Source organism: Muscardinus avellanarius (assembly GCF_963383645.1).
Source record: "Muscardinus avellanarius genome assembly, chromosome: 12".
In the NCBI taxonomy this organism is placed as follows: Eukaryota; Metazoa; Chordata; class Mammalia; order Rodentia; family Gliridae; genus Muscardinus; species Muscardinus avellanarius.
In genome coordinates this window covers 5745900-5770457 of record NC_137798.1, presented here as the reverse complement: position 1 = coordinate 5770457, position 24558 = coordinate 5745900, and the positions used below count along the sequence as shown (strand labels likewise).

The 24558-nt window shown below is 40.1% G+C and overlaps 1 protein-coding gene across 9 annotated transcripts in view; it reads right to left on the bottom strand.

Moving 5' to 3' along the window:
- The window catches only part of MGA (MAX dimerization protein MGA), a gene marked incomplete at both ends in the record, with an annotated part of 79327 nt that overhangs the window by 32819 nt on the left and 21950 nt on the right, over positions 1–24558 (bottom strand). For 8 of the 9 annotated variants that reach the window (XM_080707258.1, XM_080707255.1, XM_080707257.1 and 5 more), the window contains 7 exons: positions 1714–1786; positions 2470–2652; positions 5698–5921; positions 14578–14923; positions 16695–17353; positions 18755–18859; positions 19088–19219. In XM_080707258.1, the coding sequence (XP_080563384.1) occupies positions 1714–1786; positions 2470–2652; positions 5698–5921; positions 14578–14923; positions 16695–17353; positions 18755–18859; positions 19088–19219 (1722 nt within the window). The remainder of the gene's footprint in view (positions 1–1713; positions 1787–2469; positions 2653–5697; positions 5922–14577; positions 14924–16694; positions 17354–18754; positions 18860–19087; positions 19220–24558) is intronic. The other variant, XM_080707260.1, reaches the window with a different exon arrangement.

Below are 24558 nucleotides of genomic sequence, written 5' to 3'. Positions count from 1 at the left end.
CCTGTACTCTGAGTACTTGGGAGACTGAGACAGGAGGATCACAGGTTCGAGGACAGCCTCAGCAAGTAGTGAGACTCATAACCTAGCAAGAAACTTGTTTCCAAATAAAAAATACAACTGGGCTGGGGTGTAGCTCAAAGACAGAATGCCTCTGGGTTCAATCCCCAGTACCACACACACACCAAAAAAAAAAAAAACCCCAAAGAACAAAACTGACCTATAACCAAGGCTAAAGATATCTGGTATAGAGTATTGTTCTGTTCTCCATATGAACAAAGGAAAAACACTTGCAGGCTTGCTCTGAAACATGTGAATCATAAAGAATAGCAAAGGAAGCTGGGCATGGTGGCGCAACCCCTGTAACCCCAGTACTTGGGAGGCTGAGACCACAGGATCACTGGATCAAGGACAGACTCAGCAATTTACCGAGGTCATCAACAACTTAGGAAGACCCTGTTTCAAAATAAAAACTAAAATAAGCCAGGCATGGTGGTGCACGCTTGTAATCCCAGTACTTGGGAGGCTGAGACAGGAGGATCACAGGTTCATAGCTACCCTCAGATACTTAGTGAGGCCCTCCACAACATAATGAGACCTGTTTCAAAAATAAATAATAAACAATAGAGTTGAGGGTGTATCTTGGAAGTAGAATGCCCTTGGGTCCAATTCCCAGTACCACACACACAAAAAAAAGGTTAGGAAGCCGAGCATGGTGGTGCACGCTTGTAATCCCAGCATTCAGGAGGCTGAGACCTGAGGATCACGGTCAAATGCCCCTGGGTTCCATCCCCAGACCCGCCAAAAAAAAAAAAAAAAAAAAAAATTTAGGAAGAACTGCTGCTTTTGTGTCAAAAGTCTTAAAAGGCTCGGTGACTACCTCTTACACTATTCTGGCAACACTTTCTACTAGGTAAGTCCTTTTCCCTCTTCAGTTCCCTGGTGATGGCAGCTACGCAAGAACGGAGACAAAATTTAATACTTAATGATACCAATATTGCTGAGGTGAAAAACTAGCTAAACTTTTTTATGAACCTCATCATCCCTAAATGTCTCTTGCAAGAACATACTATATCAAAAAGCAAATAAATTTTCTTTTTTATTATTTGAGAGCAGGAGTATTAAACCAAATGGTAGCCAGGCGTGGTGGCGCATGCTTATAATCCCCGCACTTGGGAGGCTGAGACAGGAGGATCACACAGGTTCGAAGCCAGCCTCAGCTACTGAGTGAGGCTCTCAGCAACTTAGTGAGACCCTGTTTCCAAATAAATAATATAAAATAGGTCTGGGGGCTGGGCGTGGTAATCCCCACGCTCGGGAGGCGAAGACAGAAGGATCTCGCTGGTTCGGAGCTAGCCTCGCTGGCTTAAGAGACCCTGTTTCCAAATAAAAATATAAAATAGGTCTGGGAGTGTAGCCCAGAGGTAGATGGGCTTCCAGGAACCCCAGTACCACCAAAAAAAAAAAAAAAAAAAAAAGTCTGGGAGGATAGCCCGGCTGTAGAAAGCCTCTGGGTTCCACCCCCAGTACCAGCAAAAATAAATAAATAAGTAAACAAACAAACAAACCAAATGGTAAAAGATTTTTACTTTTTTTCTCTATTTTTCACAAAAGCTAGAAACAGAGTGGGTGACATAGTCTGAATTAGTAGTTTCAGTTATGTACCATAAAATAATCCAGACCTATATAATTAATATCAAACATTAATGGTCTCACCTTGTGATTTATCAGAATCATCCTCCAAGTCACAAATAAGTTGTTTTAAGGACTGCTGTTCAGAATCAGGTTCCTAAAGAAAGGAGTGATACAAATTCTTCAACATATATTTAATATCTATGGAGTAGGACATAAACATTAAACCTCTCACAAAAGCTAAATCAGTAGAATAAATAATCAACAGGTTTATCTGCACACACAACTAACTGTACTGCTTTCATTATAATATAATATATTATCCTATAATATTATATTCTAGAATCCTGGGCAAAAACAAGTAGTATTGCTCTCTAATAGTTTTATTAGTCATTGAGTCATTAAGAAAATTATTTGGTGCACACACAAGTATATAACAACAAATCCTACTATTATGTATAATTATAATGTACCAATAAAAGAAATTTTATAAAAAATTTGTATTAACTTTATAATATTCTAGTAAAAAATATACATGATGTTTAACAGGACAAGCTTCAGTTATTTTAAAAAATCATCAATATGAAAAGATACAAACACTAATAATTACAGATAAAAATATTTTAAAACCAGAATTGTCTAGGTTTTGTTTTATTTTAACTACACCAGGGTACAGTCAGTAACCCTAAGGGACAGATCACTAGAATAAGTCTAGAGAGAGATAAATTGATTTACATATCCTATAATCCCAGGGCAGAGTAATTATTCTGACTAATGCAAATTCTAATACCAGCAAAGGGGAATTAGGAAGTAAAAAGTATTTTTCAGCAAGTAATTCACCTTTGTACTATGGTTCTCAGGACTAGAATGACATGAGTTCTGCTGCTGAAATGATGGAGATGGGGATGGGGATGGGGATGGTTGTCTCTGTTCCTCTTTTTTTCGTTCATATACTCGAACTCGGGCACAAGTCATCATACTTTCAAAGTACAAATAGACTGGATCTTTGTCCTCTTCCTGCATCTGTAAGTTTCATACAACAAAACATTTCATACAATAATAAAAAAAGAATCCCCTAGACTCCAAATGAAAAGAAATGTTTAATTTTTCCATTACAACAGTTGAAATTTCTTAATGCAAGCTTTAACATTAAATAGCATAAGTAGAGTTTGTAAGTGCTGAATCATGAGGCAGTCAGACAGGATAAGACTCTCCATCAGGAAGTCTGAGGTCACACTAGTGTGTCCCAAAACTTCTATGGTGCCGGGCGTGGTGGCGCACGCTTGTAATCCCCGTGCTTGGGAGGCGGAGACAGGAGGATCGAGCAGGTTCGAAGCCAGCCACGCTGGCGTAAGAGACCCTGTTTCAATAATATAAAATAGGTCTGGGAGTGTAGCCCGGAGGTAGAAGGGCTTCCAGGAACCCCAGTACCACAAAAAAAAAAAAAAAAAAAAAAAAAAAACTTCTATGGTAAAGGAGTATTGTTAATTATCAGATTATTATGGACTGATATTTTGGTAAAGTCCAATAACATAAATTACTAGAAAAACAAAAGACATGTAAGACTGGTGCAAGCTCAAGTTTTTAGAATAAGACTTAATAGATTTGCTCAAATCAACCAGCTGTTGAAGTTTCTATAGGTGTTCTTATTTTCTATATTAATTTCATCATAGACCAGTCAAGTTTTAGACAACAGATGACTGGTGCAAAGACCACACACACTGTATACATAGAAAAGAATCCTTTTTCAAGTTAAAGTAATGAAAAAACTGAAATGACTTCTGTAATCGGACCTGCCTAAACTATTGACAATAACCAAAGAATCAGTTCTTTTTTTTTGCGGATCTGGGGATGGAACCCAGGGGCATTCGACCTCTGAGCTATACCCTCTGCCCTATTTTTTATTCTTTTTTTGAAACAGGGTCTAAGTTGTGGAGGGCCTCACTAAGTAGCTGAGGTTGTCCGCGAACCGCAATCCTCGTATCAGCTTCCCGAGTGCTGGGATTACAAGTGTGCGCCACCACGCCTGGCTAAGAAACAGTTCTTAGTTTTACCTATGCCTTCACATAGTCATATAATATCAACTGTTACTTTAAGTCTTGAACTTTACTGCTATTATTGTATATCTTAAAAACTGACAGGCGGACATGGTAGCCTGTAACCCATTTGCTTGGGAGGCTGAGACAGGAATACTGCAGGTTCAAGGAGAGCATCCACAAGTAGTGAGACTCAGCAACATACTGAGTGCTTCAAAATAAAATGAAAAATAGGAACCAGGCTGGTTGCACAGGCTTGTAATCCCAGCATTTGGGAGGCTGAAACAGGAGGACTGCAGTTCACAGAAAGCCTCAGCTACTACTTAGTGTGGCCATTTGCAACTCATTAAGACCGTTTAGAAAGAAAGAAAGAAAGAAAGAAAGAAAGAAAGAAAGAAAGAAAGAAAGAAAGAAAGAAAGAAAGAAAGAAAGAAGGAAGGAAGGAAGGAAGGAAGGAAGAAAGAAAGAGAAAAAAAATATGGCTGGGGTGTAACTCAGAGGTAGAATGCCCTGGGCTAAATCACAAAAAAAAGGGCTGTGGGTGTGGCTTCGAGCCCAAGTACTCCTCCTCCCCCCCCCCTCTCTCTCTCTCTCACTCACACACACACACACACACACACACTCTCTCTCTCTCTCTCTCTCTCTCTCTATCTCTCTCTATCTCTCTCTATCTCTCTCTCTCTCTCCTTTTAAAAACCATAATGAGCAGGGCCCACGCTTATAATCTCAAAATCTGGAAGACTAAATCAGGAGGACTGCAGGTTCAAAACCAGCCTCAGCTACTTAGTGAGCCCTCTGTGACTTAGCAGAACCATGTTTCAAAATAAAGAATAAAAAATATGGCCGTGGGGTATAGCTCAGAGGTAGAATGCCCCTAGATTGAATTCTCAGCCTGGCAAAAAAAAAAAAAAAAAAAAAAAAAAAATCCATAATGTTTTTCTGCTAATAACATACACTATATATCTCAATTACTCAATATTCTACACTACAGGAATAGTATTATCTTTAAAACTTTGTTACTTCATGTAAATACCCACCTTTTTGTGAGCTGCTTTTTTTTTTTAGTACTGGGGATTGAACTCAGGGGCATTCTACCTTTGAGTGACACCCTTCCCCAGTTCCTTTATATTTATTTATTTATTTAGTGGTACTGGAGATGGAACCCAGAGGCATTCTACCTCTGAGCCCTATTTTTTATTCTTTATTTTGAAACAGGGTCTCACTGAGTTGCAAAGGGCCTAAGTAGCTGAGGCTGTCTGCAAACTGTGACCCTCCTGCCTAAGCCTCCCAAATGCTAGCATTACAAATGTTCGCTAGCAAGCCTCGCTTATATTTTTATTTTTGAAACAGGGTCTCACTAGGTTGATGAGATTCTCACTACTTGCTAAGGCTATCCTTGAACCTGTGATCCTCCTGTTGCAGCCTTCCAAGTATTGGGATTACAAGCCTGAGCCACCATATCCAGCTTTCTGTGACCTTATTCAAGAGAGATGAGCTTTATGGGGAGTGGGAGGGATGATGAGGATTGAACCCAGTAGTATTCTACTTCTGAGCACAGCTCTAGCCCTTCTTAGTATTTAGCAAGAGGGCTTAACTAAATTGCTATAGCTGGCCTTAAACGTCTCATCCTCAGCCTTCCATGTACTATATTCCTAAGTGTGCGCAGCCACACCCAGCAAAACTGGCTATCTTTCAGGATGACTAATATTTACTGCTGCTTTTATGACATTTTAAGTGATAACAAGCCAGATGTGGCTTTTAATACCAGCACTTGGTTCCCAGTCAGCCTCAGCAATTTAGCAAAGAATTCAGCAATTTAGTGAGACCCTGTTTCAAAATATACAAAAAAAGAAGTAAATAATTAGGTGCTAACAAACAACTGATTAAACAAGAAAGGAAGGTATCTTACAGATCTATTACCTAAAAGCAAAATTATTTGCAGGACATAAACCAAAAACCTTTAAAAAACCCATTACCTTTACAAATGACTTTTTTTTTAACTTTTAATAAAAAACGAAAATTCCAGGCTTACCACGGGATTTGGTTTGGGAGTATATGCCCGTGCAGGTTTAATTCCAGTGAGCAGTTTGCCCTTCACAGTAGTAGATACTTCTGGCTGAGGCAACAACAATGGTTTGATAGGCTCAATGACAGACGGCGTTGGGATATAAACTGGCTCTGGATCTACTTCACCTTCTACTTTTACCCACAAAGGGTAATGTCGAACAGGCTGTTCAGGCTCGGTTTCACATATAGCTTAAGAAAAAAAAAAAAGAATTAAGATTTTAGGTTCTTCTGGCCACAGAAACTCAAAACTGAAACAATGCCAAAACGAAACATGTTTCCTCACAAAAGGCAATAATTCATTATCAAAATCAAATAGGTGCTTCCTTAAGAACCTCTATGTACCCTCATGGACCTTATTCATTTATCAACCATATATTTGTTGACTACCTAATGTCAAACAGATTCTGTTTCTGCACTAGAGAAAAAAAGCTAAATATAAGACAAAGTCTACAGTATATACATATTGTACATCTTTTGTCACGTTTACCCTTGAGTGCCTTATCTCTTTGGTTATTATTTTATTTGTTCGTGTGTGTGTACGTTTTACTAGTGGTAGAAACCAGGAGCCTTCTACATCTGGGATATACTCTCAGCCCTATTTTAATTTTTATTTGAAAACAGGTTTCCTCTAAGTTATTGAGAGTCTCAATAAGTTGCTGAGGCTGATTTTGAAACTGTGATCCTCCTATCTCAGCTTCCCAAGTGCTGGAATAACAGGCATGTGCCACCACGCCCGTCTTTCTTTGTTTGTATGTATGTAGGTATGCATGTATGTATGTATGTATGTATGTATGTATATATGTATATCTATCTATCTATTCTACCTGAGTTACACTTCCAGTCCTATTTACTTACTTCTTTATTTATTTATTTATTCTGCAATACTGGGGATAGAACCCAAGGACATCCTACCTCTGAGCTATACCCCCAGCCCTTTTTTATTCTTTATGTGGAAACAGGGTCTCACTGAGTTGCAAAGGGCCTAAGTAGCTGAAGCTGTTTGTAAACCATGATCCTCCTCAGACTCTCAAATGCTGGGATTACAAGCATGCGCACCACACCCGGCTTTATTATTTTTTAAACAGGGTCTAAGTTGCAGAGGGCCTCACTAAATTGCTGAGGCTGGCTACAAACCTGAGATTCTCCTGTCTCAGCCTCCCAAGAGCCAGGCTGACAAGTCTATGCCACTAAGTCTGGCCCTGGACATTATTTTAAATGGTATTTTTAATTTCAATTTCCAGTTAGATGTTGCTTCTATATTGTATATTAATAATATAGGCTACAGGCTCAATAAACTAACATATAGTTTCTGTGTAGATTTCTTAGGATTTCCCTATCTATGAATAAAGTAAAGTTCACTTCTCCTTCTCCAATCTGGATGCCTCTTTTTTATCCCTTACTATACTGGAAAGGATATGTATGTTGTTTCTCCCCCCAACTTCAGTATGTTGTTTCTCCCCCCAACTCTGCCCACCTCCCCAACATGGAGTCTTGCTATCTTATGCAGGCCAGTCTCAAACTCCTGGGCTCAAGGAATCCTCCTGCTTTAGCCTCCCAAGTGCTGCAACTAGAGGCACATGCCACTGTGACCAGCTGTTTAGTAATATGTTAAAAGATGTGCTGAAGCTGGGTGTGGTGGTACACAGGTAAAATCTCAGTGCTTGGGAGGCTGAGACAAAAGGATCACAGGTTTGTGGCCAGCCTCAGCTATGTGAGATGCCCTCCACAACTTACTGAGACCCGGTTTCAAGATAATAAAATGTAGCTAGAAGTAGCTCAAAGGCGGGGCTGAAAAGTGTAGCCCTGGATTCAACTTCCATTGCCACAAAAAAGAAAAAAGAAAATGTGTTAAAAACACATATTCTTTCTTATTTCCAGTCTTTGAGGAAGAGTTCTCAGTCCTTTCACTATTAAGTACTCAGTCTTTACTAATTAATACTTAATATAAAGTAAAAAAAATTTTTTTTGGCGGTACTGGGGTTCCTGGAAGCCCTTCTATCTCTGGGATACACTCCCAGACCTATTATATATATATTATTTGGAAACAGGGTCTCTTAAGCCAGCGAGGCTGGCTCCGAACCAGCGTGATCCGCCTCCCAAGCAAAGGGATTACAAGCGTGCACCACCACACCCAGCTATAAAGTAAAATTTTTCAGAGATGTTCTTTTCATGTTGAGAAAGCTGCTTGCTTGTTTTTTCTATTTTCTCTTTTTGGCCTAGTGGTATTAGGGACTGACTGGGGCATATATCACTCAGCAATACCCCCAGCCGAATTTTAATTTACTTTTTGTGGTACTGGGGATAGAACCCAGGTACATTCTACCTCCAAACTACATCCCTAGCCCTATTTTTTATTCTTTATTTTGAAACAGGGTCTCACTGAGTTGCAAAGGGCATAAGTAGCTGAGGCTATCTACGAACTGTGATCCTCCTGCCTCAGCCTCCCAAATGCTGGGATTACGAGCATGTGCCACCACACACGGTTCAATTTTTTTTATTTTGAAACATGATCTAAGTTACCACAGGTTCACAGTCTGGCCTTGAACCTACAATCCTCCTGTTTCTCAAGTACTGGAGTTTTATAGGCATGTGTCCTGTCTCTACTGACATTGTCTTTTTTTTTCTTATTTTTGGTACTGAAAGTTGAATCCAGAGGTATTCTGGAGCTACACTCCAGAACTCCTTTTGAGCTCTACTCCCAGCCTTATTTTTTGTTCTGAAACAGGGTCCCATTAGATTGCTGAGACTCTTACTACATTGCTGCAGCTGTCCTCAAACCTACAATTCTCCTGTCTCAGCCTCCAAGGTGTTGGGATTATACACGTATGCCATCATGCCCGGTGAAGAAGCTCCTTTCCATTCTTGGCCTGCTCGGTTTTGTTTGTTTTCTAACCAAATGTGTTGTCAGTTCTTTAAAAACATCTACTGAGATGTTTATATAACGTGTGTGTGTGTGTGTGTGTGTGTGTGTGTGTGTGTGTGTGTGTGTTTGTCTCTGTGTTTGTGTGTTTTGCTGGGAACTGAAGTCAGAGGCATCATACCTCTGAATTATCGATCCAATCCTATTTATTTTTTATTTAGAAACAGAATCTTGCAAAGTTGCTGAGGCAAGCTTCAAACTTCAATCCCTCTGTCTCAGCCTACAAGAAGTATTAAGATTACAAGCATGAGCCAAAAGGCTTGGCTTGTTATTTTAAAATAATGTTAGCTGAAAATGGTGACGCATGCTTGTAATCCCAATACGTGGGAGGTTGAGACAAAGGCTGGTTCTCAGCCAGGCTCAGCAACTTGTGAGACACTCCACAATTTAATGAGACTCTGTTTCAAAATAAATAAAATAGGGCTGAAAGTATAACTGAGAGGTAGAATGCCCCTGGGCTCAAGCGCCAGTACCACAAAATATATATATAACAAAATCTGTTATTACAATCGCAAACTACATTGACAAGTATTCAAATATTAAACCAATCTATACATAAACACCTAATGGGTCATGATACATTATTCTTTGTTTTTGCAATACTAGGGAATGGAACCCAGGAGCATTTTACCTCCGAGCTATACACCCAACCCTATTTTTTATTCTTTATTTAGAAACAGGGTCTCAGAGCCGGGCGTGGTGGCACACGCTTGGGAGGCAGAGACAGGAGGATCGCGCAGGTTCGAAGCCAGCCGCGCGCGCTGGCTTAGGAGACCCTGTTTCCAAATAAAAATGTAAAAATAGGTCTGGGAGTGTAGCCTGGAGGTAGAAGGGCTTCCAGAAACCCCAGTACCACCAAAAAAAAAAAAAAAAAAAAAAAAAGAAAGAAAGAAACAGGGTCTCAGTAAGTTGTGGAGCACCTCATGAAGTACCCAAGGCTGGCCGCGAACCTGCAATCCTCCTATCTCAGCCTCCCAAAAACTAGGATTACAAATGTGTACCACCAAGCCTGGTTGCATTATTCTTTAAGTTTATTATAACTGGATTGGACTTGCTAAAATTATATTTAGTATACTTTTCTGCATCCATGTTCTAGTTTTCTTGTAATGTCTTTTTCTTTGTTGAGTATGGGGGCAATGCTGGTCTAGAATGAAACCATTTTATGGAAGAATTTGTACAGAATGGGTATTATTTATTCCTTAAATTTTTTATAGAATTCATTAGTGAAGCCATCTGGACCTAGTTTAGTATAGGGGTTTTCAGTACAAGTTAAATTCCTTCATAAGACTAAGCAATTACCTTCTTCAGTGAATTTTATAACTTTGTGTCTTTCAAAGAATTTGTCCATTTCACTGGCTCAAAGTTGTTCGAAACATTATTCTCTTATTCTCTTTTTATCTTTTTTTTTTTTTTTTTTTTTGGTGGTACCAGGAATTAAACCTGGGGGCAATCTACTACCAAGCTACATCTCAAGCCCTATTTTTTATTCTGAAACAGGGTCTCACTAAGTTGATGAGAGTCTATTTGCCGAGGCTGTCCTTGAACCTCCAATCCTCCTGTCTCAGCCTCTCAATTGCTAGGATAACAAGTGTGTGCCACCATACCGGTGTCTTGTTTCCCTTTTAATGTCTGTAGTAGTCGCTAGCCTCTACTCTTAACACTGGTAATTTGCGTTTTCTCTATTATCCTCATAAATATAGCTACAGATTATCCATTTTCTTGATCTTATATTGTTAATTTGGAGGTATACATCTTATATACCTATATCTTATGTCTTTAAGTGAGCTAAGAAAAAGGAATGCCAAGTTTCATCCTTTTTTTATGGTATCACCCTCAGCAGTAAGAACAGTGTCATTACCCAGGCAGCAGTATTTTTTGACACACCAAAGGGCAAACATGATTAGAATGAAAGCCAACAGGGAATACAACAGAAGATGGAGTAAAAATTCCAGAAATCACACCTTACACAGAAAACAGACTTGTAAATCAGAAAAACGTGTACAGAGCAAGTTGTGGTGGCACACACTTGTGACCCCAGCACTTGGGAGGCTGAGACAGAAAGATCATAGGTTCAAAGCCAGCCTCAGCTACTTAGTGAGGCCCTCTACAACTTAGTGAGACCCTGTTTCAAAAATAAAGAATAAAAGCTGGACATGGTGGTGCGCTCTTGTAATCCCAACACTTGGGAGGCTGAGACAGGAGGATCACACAGGTTCGAAGCCAGCCTCCGCTACACAGTGAGGCTCTCAGCAACTTAGTGAGACCGTATTTCCAAATTAAGTATAAAATAGTTCTGGGAGAATAGCCTGGAGGTAGCCCTGGGTTCCACCCCCAGTACCACCAAAAAAAAATTTTTTTTAATAAGGAAGGAAGGAAGGAAGGAAGGAGAGAGAGAGAGAGAAAAAGAAAGAAAGAAAGAAAGAAGGAAAGAAAGAAAGAAAGAAAGAAAGAAAGAAAGAAAGAAAGAAAGAGAGAAAGAAAGAAAGAGCCAGACATGGTGGTGCATGCTTGTAATCCCAGCATTTGAGAGGATGAGACAGGAGGATAGGGGTTTGCAGATAGCCTCAGCTACTTAGTGAGGCCCTCTGCAACTCAGTGAGACCCTGTTTCCAAATAAAGAATAAAAAATAGGGCTGGAGGCAAAGCTCAGAGGTAGAATGCCCCTGGGTTCAATTTCTACTACCACAAAAATAAAACAAAATAAAATAAATAGGGTTGGGGGTACAGCTTAGAGGTAGACTGTCCCTGAATTCAATCTCTAGTATTGGAAAAAAAAGAAGAAAAGAAAAACTTGTGTATAAATTCTCACTCTTCAATTCTCAAAGCATTAAACAGAGTCATTTGTAAAATGAACACTAAAGCTTCTTTATCATGTAAAATTGCAAGATTGAAAGGATGTAACCCTCATAGTGTGTGTTCTGTAGTGTCATTAGTACTCCTCTGTTCACACCAAAGCACTAATGGATCAATGGATTGCTAGTTACAGAAAAGGTTTTACGTCCATACAACAATAAAAAATGTTTGTATATGTATGTAAATAAGTACTTGCTTTGCAGCACTGGCTATTTAACCCAAAGCCTCAAGCATTACTAGGCAAGCTCTCTACCAATAAGCTACATCCCAACCCTTTCCACTTTTTTTTTTTTTTTTGGTAGTACTAGAGATCGAACCCAGGGGCATTCTACCACCAAGCTACACCCCCAGCCCTATTTTTTATTCTGAAGAAGGATCTCACTGTTTGCAAATGGCCTAAGTAGCTGAGGCTGGCTGTGAACCATGATCCTCCTGTCTCAGCCTCTCAAAAGCTGGGATTACAAGTGTAAGCCACCATGCCCAGCTTTCTTTTTCCCTCTCCCTCCCCTTCCCCCCTCTCTCCCCCTCCCCCAGCACTTGGGAGACTGAGAAAGGAGGATCGCACAGGTTTGAAGCCAGCCTCAGCTACTCAGTGAGGCTCTTAGCAACTTAGTGAGACCCTGTTTCTAAATAAAGTATAAAATAGGTCTGGGAGTATAGCCCAGAGGTAGAAAAGCCCTTAGGTTCCACCCTCAGTACCACAAAAAAGAATACCAGATTTAATAAGCATCTTAGCAACTTAGCAAAATAAAAAACAAATAAATACAAAGGGCTAGGGGTATCACTCAGAGGTAAAATGTCCCTGGCAAAAAAAGGGAAAAAAGGCTGGGCATGGTGGCGCAAGCTTGTAATCCCTGCACTTGGGAGGCGGAGACAGGAGGATAGCACAGGTTTGAAGCCAGCCAGGCTGCTGGCTTAAGAGACCCTGTTTCCAAAAAGAGAAGTATAAAAATAGGTCTGAGAGTGTAGCCCAGAAGTTCTAGAAGGGTTTTCAGAAATCCCAGTACCACCAAAAAAAAAAAAAAAGGAAAAAAGAATTGAGATGGTATCATTTTTTTCCAAAAGAAAAAAAATAAGCTTTTCAAAAGAGTACATAAAACTGGTTATATTACACCTTTACTTTATCCCCCAAACTCCAAATGCTTGAGGAATGGTTACAACCATGACCAACGGGTCTTAAGTGCAAATTTCTCCTTTTAGAAAATAAAATGGGGATTACTTAGTGAAGCCCTCCACAACTCACTGAGACCCTATTTCAAAATAAATAATAGCCGGGCGTGGTGGCGCACACTTGTAATCCCCGTGCTTGGGAGGCGGAGACAGGAGGATTGCACAGGTTCGAAGCCAGCCATGCTGGCTTAAGAGACCCTGTTTCCAAAAAAATATAATAAAATAGGTCTGGGAGGGTAGCCCGGAGATAGAAGGGCTTCCAGGAACCCCAGTACCACCACCAAAAAAATAAATAAATAAAATAAATAAATAAAAAATAAAAAATCAGACCAGGAGTATAGCTCAGCGGTAAAATGCCCTTGGGTTCAATCCCCAGCACCACAAAAAAGAAAAAAAAAAGAAAAAATGGGGAGTCAGGCATGGTGGCACATGCCTGTAAGCCCAGCTTGAGAGACTGAGACAGGAGGTTTGCATGTTCTAGGCCACTTTCAAGCAACTTAGTGATTCTGTTTGAAAATGAAGAGGACTGGGGGAGTGCTCAGAAGTAGAATAACCCTGGATTCAACTCCCAGTGCCAAGTAAACAAAGTAGGATTCAGATTCAGCACAATAAAAGCCATTTTCAGCAAAAATTTCAATTTAAGATACATGCATGTTCCAGTACTTGGGAGACAAAGACAGGAGGATTGCAAGTTCATAGCTAGCCTAAGCAACTTAGTGAGATCCTGTTTCAAAATAAAGAATAAAAAATAGGGCTGGAAGTGTAGCTCAGAGATAGAATGTTCCTGGGTTCATTCTCCAATATCACAAACAAACAAAACAACGTGTATATGAGTATCACTCATATCATCATATAAAAGGGAACATGTAAGGATAATTCTTTTTTTTTTTTTTTTTTTTGGTGGTACTGGGGTGGAACCCAGAGGCTTTCCACCTCCGGGCTATACTCCCAGACCGTTTTTATATTTTATTTGAAAACAGGGTCTCACTAAGTTGCTGAGAGCCTCACTAAGTAGCTGAGGCTGGCTTCGAATAAGGATAATTCTAAAAATTTTAGTAGCCGTGGGTGGTGGCTCATGCTTGTAAAAAACAAAAACAAAAAAGAAACTATTAGTAAATCAGCTGGGCATGGTGGCACATGCTTGTAATCCTAGTACTTGGGAGGCTGAGACAGGAGGATCCTGCAGGTTCAAAGCCAGACTTAGCTACTTAGTGAGGTTCACAGCAACTTAGTGAGACCTTGTTTCCAAATAAAATAAAAAATTGGTCTGGGAGTGTAGCCCGGAGGTAGAAATCCCCTGGGTTCCATGCCCAGTACCACCAAAAATACAAAAACAACAACAAAAACTGTTATTAAATCAAAGATCAGGGTAAAAGTAGATAATGCCTTTTTTTTTGCGGTACTAGGGATGGAACCCAGGGGCATTCTATCTCTGAGCTGCATCCTCAGCCCTATTTTGAAACAGGGTCTCACTAAGTTGCAATGTGCTTCACTAAGTAGCTGAGGCTGGCAATGAACCACAATCCTCCTGTCTCAGCCTCCCAAATGCTGGGATTATCAGTATGCACCACCGTGCCCAGCTGATGATGCTATTTTTATTTTATTTATTTACTTATTTATTTATTTTTGTAGGTCTGGGGATGAAACCCAGGGGCATTTGACTTCTGAGCTACAACCCCTGCCCTGTTTTTTATTTCTTATTTTGAAACAAGGTCTCACTAAGTTACGGAGTGCCTCACTAAGTAGCTGAGGCTGTGCACAAACCAGAATCCTCCAGCCTCAGACTCCCAAATGCTGGGATTACAAGCATGTGCCACCACGCCCAGTGTTAACGCTATTTTTAAATACCATACTTTTCTCAAAAATAAGATCTTGTTGTTTTAACTCTCAATTAATACTCACTATATTCTAGCTTCTTTCTCTTCTTTTTCTCCTTCAGTTGTTCCTCCTCCTCCTTGATTCCGTCTTCCTCTTCCCTCGTCTCCTCTCCCAGAGTATCATATAATACCGGATCTCGATGAGTAGCCTTCCTCTGGAAATGCCTGGTTTTGGATCCCCCTTTAACAAGTACAACTTTTCTTTTCAAACAAGTACAACCAAACATGCAGTCTGGTCGGCGGCAGTGAGCAGGCTGACGTTTCTCCAAAGCTAGACTGGAACATATACAGCCCAGTCGGCAGAAGTCATTGTTGCACGGTGGGGCTTGTTTTCTTATGATTGTGTGGATAGGTTTAGTTTTGAGCGATGCCTACAATTAAAAACAGAAAGTTGTAATTCTACTATATTGACCTCCAATAACACCAAAACCATAAACATTATATTGGTCTGCCTTCTTCTCTGGGCAGCACAAAACTAAGGACAGAAATAATTAGAACTCTGAGCAACCTCCCATTCTAATGCACAGTACAGATAAACAAGATATATAATACATTCTTATTATTAGCAAAAATAAAAGGATATATTTATTAACATAAATTGAACATAACGTTTTTTAGTAGGGGTTGACAAACTTAGGACCACGGGCCAAACTCAGTAGTATGTTTCATAAAGTTTCACTGGAAAACAGTGAGGCTCATTCATTTACACACTGTCTACGACACAAAAGCAGAGCTGAGTAACAAAGTGTATGTATATACAGTCTACAACTTCTAAAATATTTACTATCTGGATCTTTATAGAAAAAGTCTGCTGGCCTCTATTCTAAAATATTAATAAATAAGAAAAAGTTATATGTGTAAGTAAGCATTTAGTCCCAACATGTGATGATCTTAAATACTAGAGGTTCAGTACAGAACTGTGTGTATGTGTGCATGTCTGCTAGAATTAAACACACAGCCTTGTGTATGTTAAGTACATGTTCTACCACTAAGCTATCAGTTCTGAATTTTAAAATGGAGGATAAAATACAGAAATGTATGACTATTTTTGTACTATTTTTTATTTATGAAATAAATCCAGAGGCATTCTACCTCCAAGTTATACTCCCAGTCCGATTTTATTTCTCATTTGGAAATAGGATTTCACTAAGCTGTGGAGGGCCACACTAAGTTGCCGATGCTGGCTTTGAACTCTCAATCCTCCTGTTTCAGCCTACCACGTACTGAGATCACAAGTGTGCATCACTGCACCCAGTCTACTAATAAATAAGAAAAAATTCTATATGTGTAAGTATGCATTTAGTCTCAACATGTGATACTAGAGGTTCAGTATAGAATTGTGTGTGTGTGTGCGTGCGCGCGCACACGTCTGTAGAATTGAACACAGCTATTTCACATGCACTAGAGTCAAAGAAGAGTACATCATAAATAAATTTAAGCAGGGTATGGTGGTACATGCTTGTACTCCCCGTACTTGAAAAGGCTGTAACATGAGATTCTCATCAACCTAGTGAGACCCTGCTTCAAATTAGAAAATAAAAAGAACTGGGGGTATAGCTCTGAGGCAGAAATGCCCCTGAATTCAATCCCCAGTTCAAAATAAGTAAATAGATAAATAAAATTCTCAATACAAAGTTGTATAAAAGTTTTTCCCCCTGTAAGTTTAACTTTACCTTTATGGGAATAAATATCATGTGTAAGGAGAATTTTCAGTTATTTTGAACCAAGAGACATTCTACCTTCCAGCTACACCTCCAGCCCAATTTTATTTATTATTTGGAAACAGGGTCTCAATAGTTGATGACTACTTGCTGAGGCTATCCTCAAACCTGTGATCCTCCTGTCTCAGCCTCTCAAGTACTAGGATTACAGACATGCGCCACCACGCCCAACTAAAGAGATTTTTAGAATGGCCAGCTGATTACAAACAGTAGAGCAAAATTAAACATCTCCCACTGCTGGCAGGGGTGAGCTACATTTGAATAACTGGTAACAACCCAGGAAGATATTCCAAGCTGTGGCTCATGTAGTTAAAAGCTAAGAACTACCTAATCCTCCTGCAAAAATCCCATTCCCATTTCCACTTCTAGTCAAGCATTAACATAGAAAAGAACAAATTTCTAGAAAAGAGCAAATACTTACTTGAGCTGTAAGCAGAGTTGTCAAGGACACATCTGCTCGTTCTTCAGTGATATAGGTCCTCGGTTTCCCTTCCCAAAGTGCACAGTCTTCCAGGTCCATTAGTTTCACCTGAGATTTAGACAAGCCTGGAGGGCGAGTTCCCTGTTGCTGTTGCTGCTGCTGCTGTTGTGCCTGCCGCAAACTAATCTGCTTTGGAAATATAGTTTCATCTAAATTTGGCATAACGAAGTTATTTGCCTGATTATCTGAGATGGTACTTGAAGAATTCTTGGTGATTTTATCTCCGGAAACTACATGAGAGTGTTTCTGCTTTGGTGAAATGGGGTATGGTAAAATAGATTTATAAGACTTAGTTCGGCCACTCGGTGTTGCCTGTTTGTTTTGAGACTTTGACTTTCGAGAGGCAGTGGGTATAGAATTAGGCTTCAAAGAGTAGGAGGTAGAAGGGGAAATGGTAGATTGCTTCTTTAGAACACTATCAAGTGTTCGTACATAGCTGGTACTCTTGGTCGGAAGCTGATATACCACAGGAGATGTAGGAGCATTGGAAGAAAAACCCATGCTTGTTTCCATTAGTTTGCCTTCGTTTTCCAAGTATTCATCTAGCTTATCACTACAGAATGCAGAACGATTTTTCAATGAGCCTTCTGAATTTCCACCTGAAAATAGACACAAAACACTTGAAGAATTCTAGGACAGATCTTTAGATCTCTACAAAAAAAAAGAAAACACTCTAAAAGGACAGAAGTACTGAGCCATAAACTACTGAAGATTCTAAACTGTCTTGACTAACAAAGAAGGTAAACTATAACACCAAGTGGAAATTTGAGTCTCAGATACATGATAGATGGAATCTGATTTTAAAAAATGCTAGAAAAAAGATAAAGTCAGTGGGGTTAGAATGTGAAAAGCAAATAATACACTGAAAAAGTAAAAACATTACACCGATAAATACACAGTCAAAATGCTTATAAGTTTACTCTGAAGTGTAAGACTATCAGGAATTACTATACATCTCTAAAGTACTTGGTTCTAAGATAATATCTGGGAATGAAGCTTTCTGTAACTATAGGAAAAACAGAAAGAAATGCAGCTTTTAAAATATGAGATGCATGCCGGGCATGGTGGCACACGCTTGTAATCCCAGCATTCGGGAGGCTGAGACAGGAGGATCGTGGTTCGTGGACAGCCTCAGCTACTTAGTGAGGCCCTCTGCAAGTGAGACCGTTTCAAAATAAAGAATAAAAATAGGGCAGGGGGTGTGGTTCGGGGGTCAAATGCCCCTGGGTTCCATCCCCAGACCCACAAAAAAATAAAAAAAAATAAAATGCATTTAAGCATAAATTGGTTAGAAATAGAACCCCAGAATTTTGGCTTTAGGGAAAACAAAACTCAAAAAAGACAATTATTTTCAGTGCAAAGCAAAGAAAAATAGCTACCCAAGGATTTTTTTTTGGGGGGGTGGGGGATACTAGAAATTGAATCCAGGTGTATTCTAGCTCTGAGTTATACCAAGTCCTATTTTTTTTTTTTTTGTTTTGTTTTTGTTTTTGTTTGAAACAGGGTCTCACTAAATTGCTAGGGCTGACCGCAAACCTGCAATCCTCCTGTCTCCCAAGTACTGGGATTACAGGCATGTTCCATATTGCCCAGCTTGACTTATTTTTACTTTTTGTGGTATTGGGGGTTGAACCCAGAGGGATTTGAACTCCAAGCCACACCCCGAACCCCCTCCCTTTTTTTGCCTTTTTGGTATTGGGGATCAAACCCAGAATGCCACACCTGCAAAGCAGGTGCTTTGCCACTGCGCTACATCCCGGCCCTCCTAGCCCTTTTTAAATCATTATTACTATTATGAAACAAAACAGAGTCTAGTAGGTTACTGAGAGTCTCATTATGTTGCTGAAGCTATCCTTGAACCTGGGATCCTCTTGTCTCAACTTCCCAAGTACTGAAATTACAGACATGTGTCACCGTGCCCAGCTTAAAGACTTAGTTTTAACAAAAAGTTTTGGCTACATGTTTCAGAACATATTTACAACTTTTACAAAACTAACTACCTTCATTCCTAGATGCAGAAGCACTATGAAGTTTTCCCCTCCATCCCTTAATCTTGGTGAAGTCATTAGTCTTCCCAGTCCTAGAAACAAAGGGAAACCCAGCATCTATAAAAGAAAAATTAAAAGAAATGACCAAAATTTTTTATATGTCAAATTACTAAGAATTTATCTAAAATGTATAAATTATTTATTAATATTAGGCCAAAAGACAAAACACCTACTTAAAACTATCTTAAATGTTTCCAGCAAAGGTAACTTTTTATTTATATCACAAATAACCCAAACTTCAAAGAAGAAAAATATTAATTGGCCTTACAAATGCTAAATACTCACCAGGAGAGGCAGGATTGGTTCCTGTCAGATTCCAAAATGGGAAGCTAGTAGCTGGAGCCAAAGGTAGCTGTACTCCCAAGTATTTAAGATCAATGCTCATTGCTGGATCCACTGAATTCAACTTTAAGCCCACTATAAGAAAAAAAATAGCCATAAATCATATTAACTCCCTTTCTTCTAATCCGCCCCCCTTAACCTCTGGCTAGAAGGAGGTATTTATTAATTAAACAAAGGAGATGGTGAAAAACAAATTATTGTAATAAAAATAAACAAATTGACATTAAGGTGGCCCCATAATCTATTCTTTCTGGCATTACATATTTGCATAACCCACACTTAGGTGGGTAAGGCCTGTCCTTTGTTTCTAATAATTGGAATATGGTAAAAGGGATGGAGATATACATGATTGTGTGTATGTGATGACTTAAGAGTTTGCATCGAGCACCCTAGAGCTGCAAGGAAATAAATTCTGTCAACAAACTGAGGGAAACTGGAAGCAGATCTCTGCCCAGTCAAGACTGAAATAAAATACAGGCTTTGGAAGCCAAGTATGGTGGTCCACGCTTCTAATTCCAGTGTTTGGGAGGCTGAGACAGAAAGACCACAAGTTACAGCCAGCTTCAGCTATTTAAGTGAGGCCATTCACAATTTAGTAAGACCCTGTTTCAAAATGAAGAATAAAAAAATAGTGCTGGGGTGTAGCTCGAAGGTAGAATGCCTCTGGGTTCCACTCCGAGTTCTGGGGGGAAAAAATGCTAGGCCAACTTTTTTGCTTTCTCTCCCTCTCTATCTATCATTCATTCATTCATTCATTCATTTTGGCAGACCTGGGATGCAACCCAGGAGCATTCTACCTCCTAGTTCCACCCCAGCCCTGATATTTTTCTTTTAATTGCTTATTTTGAAACAGGGTCGCACGAAGTTGCAGAAGGCCTGAAGGCCTCAGTAAGTTAGTGAGGCTGGCTGGGAACCTACAATCCTCCTGTGTCAGCCTCCCAAGTACTGAGATTACAAGAGTCAGCCACCATGCCAAGGCTTCGGCCAGTATTTTGATTGTAGCTTTCTTAGATTCTAAGCCATTCTCAGACTGCTAATTCATAGAAAATGTTAAAAAGTAAACACGGTGCTGTTTTAGGTTGCTAAGTCTATGGTATTTCATTAAGCAAAAACTGGGTGTGGTGGGGCACGCTTGTAATCCCAGTATTTGGGAGACTGAGACAGGATTATGCAGGCTCCAAGGCAGCCTCGGCTAATAAATGAAGCGCTCAGCAACTCAGCGATACCGTTTCCAGATAAAATACAAAAGGAGTGTAGCCCAGAGGTAGAAAACCCCTGGGTTCCATCCCCAGTACAAAAAAAAAAAGTGATAAGCCTGGCATGGTGGCGCACGCTAGTAATCCCTGTGGTTAGAAGGCAGAGACAGGAGGATTGCTCAGGTTCAAAGCCAGCCGCACTGGCTTAAAGAGACCCTGTTTCCAAATAAAAATATAAAAATAGGTCTGGGAGTGTAGCCCGGAGGTAGAAGGGCTTCCACGAGCCCAGGACCACCCAAAAAAAAAAAAAAAAAAAAAAAAAAAAGTGATAATAAGTAAAGATGGCAGATTTTAGATTTTTTTTTTTGCAGTGCTGAGAATAGAACCCAGGGACATTCTACCTCTGAACTAATCCCCAACTCTACTTTTTATTCTTTATTTTGAAACAAGGTCTAATTATGTTGTAGAAAGCTTCATTAAGTATCTGAGGCTGGCCAAAAACCAAGTTACAAAAGATCAGAATTTGCCAGGCGTGCTGACACATGCCTGTAATCTCAGTCCTTGGGGGGCTAAAATAGGAGGATTGCTGATTTGTGGATAGCATCTGTAATTAAAGCAAACCCCAAAATAAAAATCTCAAAGGGCTGGATTTAGAAGGCCTCACTAAGTTGCTGAGGTAGAACAGCCCTGGGTTCAATAGTTCAACATCTGGAGCCCCCCCCATAAAATGGCATAAATAGTTTCCAATAAAAACATTACATAGTGATGATTCCCTAAAAGGTGAAGACATTAGATAGGTTATAAATCACAATTCTTTCTTATTTTTTCCTTTTTTTGGTACTGGGGACTGGACCCAGGGTCATTCTATCACCAAGCTATACCCTGAGATTTTTATTTAGTTAATCTTGTAACAGGGTCTTGTTAAGTTGCTGAAGCTATACTCCAACTTGGGATCCTCCCATCTCAGTCTCTCAAGTACTGGGGTTGTGAGTATGCATCACCACACCCAGATCAAATCATAATTCTTATGGCTAATTTCAGAATCCACCACCTATCTGAACAAAAAGCTAATATGTGGCAACTTTTGTTATTGCAGGAAGGTAATACTGACAGGATTGAAACCATGAGTGTGTCTGCCACTAAGCCCCAGCTATTTTTATTATTTACTTTATACAAGGTCTAAGTTGCACAGGATAACTTTGAACTTGGAGATCCCTCTGCCCTCAGCCTCCCAACTCACTGAATTACAGGCTTCTGCCGATATGCCCAGCTTAGATATTCTATTTCAGTTTGCAGATCTAGTTCTTCAAAGTAAGTACTTTCAAGCCTGGTATAGAAGATTGTGGCTCAAGTCCCCTTACTGGGGAGCTAAGGAGGAGACTCACAGCCTGCCTCAGCAGCTTAGAAAGTAACGCGCTGTTCTCGTCCGTCCGTCCTTCCTTCCTTCCTTCCTTCCTTCCTTCGTGGTACTAGAGACTGAACCCAGAGGCATTCTACCTTTCAGCTACACCCCTTAGGCCAATTTCTTATTTATTTGGAAACAGGGTCTTGCTAGATTGATGAGAGTCTCACTACATACTAAGGCTGTCCTCGAACCAGTAATCCTTCTGTCTCAGCCTCCTAAGTACTGGGATTGCCACCGTGCACCACCATCCCCGGCTAAACATACAGACCTAAAATAAATTTTTAGCCGGACTTGGTGGCACAAGCTTGTAATTCCAGCACTCGGGAGGCTGAGACCAGAGGGTCACAGTTCTCGTATAGCCTCAGCTACTTAGTGATGCTCTCCACAACTTAGTGAGACCCTTTTTCAAAAATAAAGAATAAAGCCGGGCATGGTGGTACACACTTGTAATCCCTGTACTTGAGAGGCGTAGACAGGAAGATGGCACAGGCTCGAAGCCAGCCGTTAGCAAATAAAAAAGTATAAAAATAGGTCTGGGAGTTTAGCCTGGAGGCAGAAGGGTTTCCAGGAACCCCAGTACCACCAAAAATAAATAAATAAATAGATAAATAAATAAATAAATACAGAATAAAAATTAGGGCAGGGGGTACAGCTCAGAAGTTGAACACCCCTGGGTTCCAACCCCAGACCCGCAAAATAATAATAAAATAATAATAATAATAATAATAATAATAATAATAATAATAATAAAATAAAACAAATTTTGCTGGCATGACAGTACACACTTCTAATCCTGGCTGAGTGAGAATTACAAGTTTAAGGCCAGCCTTAACAACTTAACAAGACCCTTAATCCCTGCGCTTGGGAGGCAGAGACAGGAGGATCGTACAGGTTTGAAGCCAGCTTCAGCTACTCAGTGAGGCTCTCAGCAACTTAGTGAGATCCTGTTTCCAAATAAAGTATAAAATAGGTCTGGGAGGATAGCCCAGAGATAGAAAAACCCCTGGGTTCCACCCCAGTACCAACCAAAAAGAAAAGAGAGAAAATCCCCCTCCCATCAACAGACACACAAGTTCTAGATTTAGCTATTTCATATAAATGAACATAAATAATCCTGGCTTACATAAAATAAATAAGTTGAATGATTCATAGAAAGCATATTATATATAAAAAAAAAGACTAACTTCCACATAGAGCAATTTAAACTAAATCATACTTTTGCCGGACGTGGTGACCCACAATTGTAATCCCAGCATTCGGGAGGCTGAGACTAGAGGATTGCAGTTAGCAGATAGCCTCACCTACTTAGTGATGCTCTCCACAACTTAGTGAGACCCAGTTTCAAAATAAAGAATAAAAAATATCGCAGGGGGTGTAGCTCAGAGGTAGAATGCCCCTGGGTTCCATCCCCAGTGCTGAAAAAAAAAAAAAAAAAACACCTAAATCATACTTTCCTAAATGCTTTTGCTATGTTTCACCATATTATATGCTATTCATAACCTACTCTGTGGGGGAAGGGGGAGAAAGAGACAGACACAAGGGCTTTGAATCCAGGAGTGTGATACCTCTGAGCTCTATCACCTATATCACCACCCCTTTTATTTAGAAACAGTCTCACTAAGACTCCAAGGCTGGCCTCAAACCTGCTATCATCCTGTCTCAGCCTCCCAAGTACTGGGATTACAGACTTGCATTACCGTGCCCAGCTCATCATCTACTCTTCCCCACTCCCCCAGAACTAGAGACTGAACTCAGGGGCATTCTATTTCTGAGGTATACCACAAGCCTTATCTTATTGTTTGTAAACAGGGTGCATAAAGTTGCAGAGGGCCTAAGTAGCTGAAGCTGGCTATAAAACTGTGATCCTCCAGTTTCTGCCTCCCAAGTACTGGGATCACAAGCATGCACCAATTAGTGCCCAGCTCTATTTTTTTTTTTTTTTGATACAGGGTCTGGAATATCTAAACTCAAGTGATTCTCTGACCTCAGCCTCCCAAGTAGCTAGGACTACAGGCACCACCCCCTAATACAGTTTGGAAGATTTTCCTTTTTGCAGTACTAGGGATTAAACACAAGATATCACACATGCTAGGTAAGCATTCTACCACTAAACAATGCAGTCAGTCATAGGGGCTACTCCTTTTTTACTTTTTTTTTTTCTTTAGTGGTACTGGGGGTAGAATCCAGAGGCTTTCTACCTCAGGGCTATACTCCCAGACCTATTTTATATTTTACTTGGAAACAGGGTCTCACTAAGTTGCTGAGAGCCTCACTAAGTAGCTGAGGCTGGCTTCGAACCTGTGCGATCCTCCTGTCTCAGCCTCCGGAGCACAGGGATTACAAGCATGTGCCACCACGCCCGGCTTCCTTTTTTACTTATTGATAATGAGTCTTGAACCCTGGGGCTAACTCTACCTTAGAGCCATAACCCCAACCCTATTTTTTTTTCCCCGGTGGTACTGGGGTTCCTGGAAACCCTTCTACCTCTGGGCTACAGTCCCAGACCTATTTTTATATTTTTATTTGCAGGGTCTCTTAAGCCAGTGAGGCTGGCTTCAAACCTGCGTGATCCTCCTGTCTCTGCCTCCCAAGCATGGGGATTACAAGTGTGTGCCACCACGCCCAGCGCTTTTTATTATTTTATGTTTTGTTGTACTAGGACATTCTACCTCTGAGCTATACCCCTAGCCCTATTTTATTCCTTTTTAAGTACTGACAATTAAACTCAGAGGCATTTTACCTCCAAGTTATACCCCCAGCCTGATTTTATTTGGAAACAGCGTCTCACTAAGTTATGGAGGACCTAAGTTGCT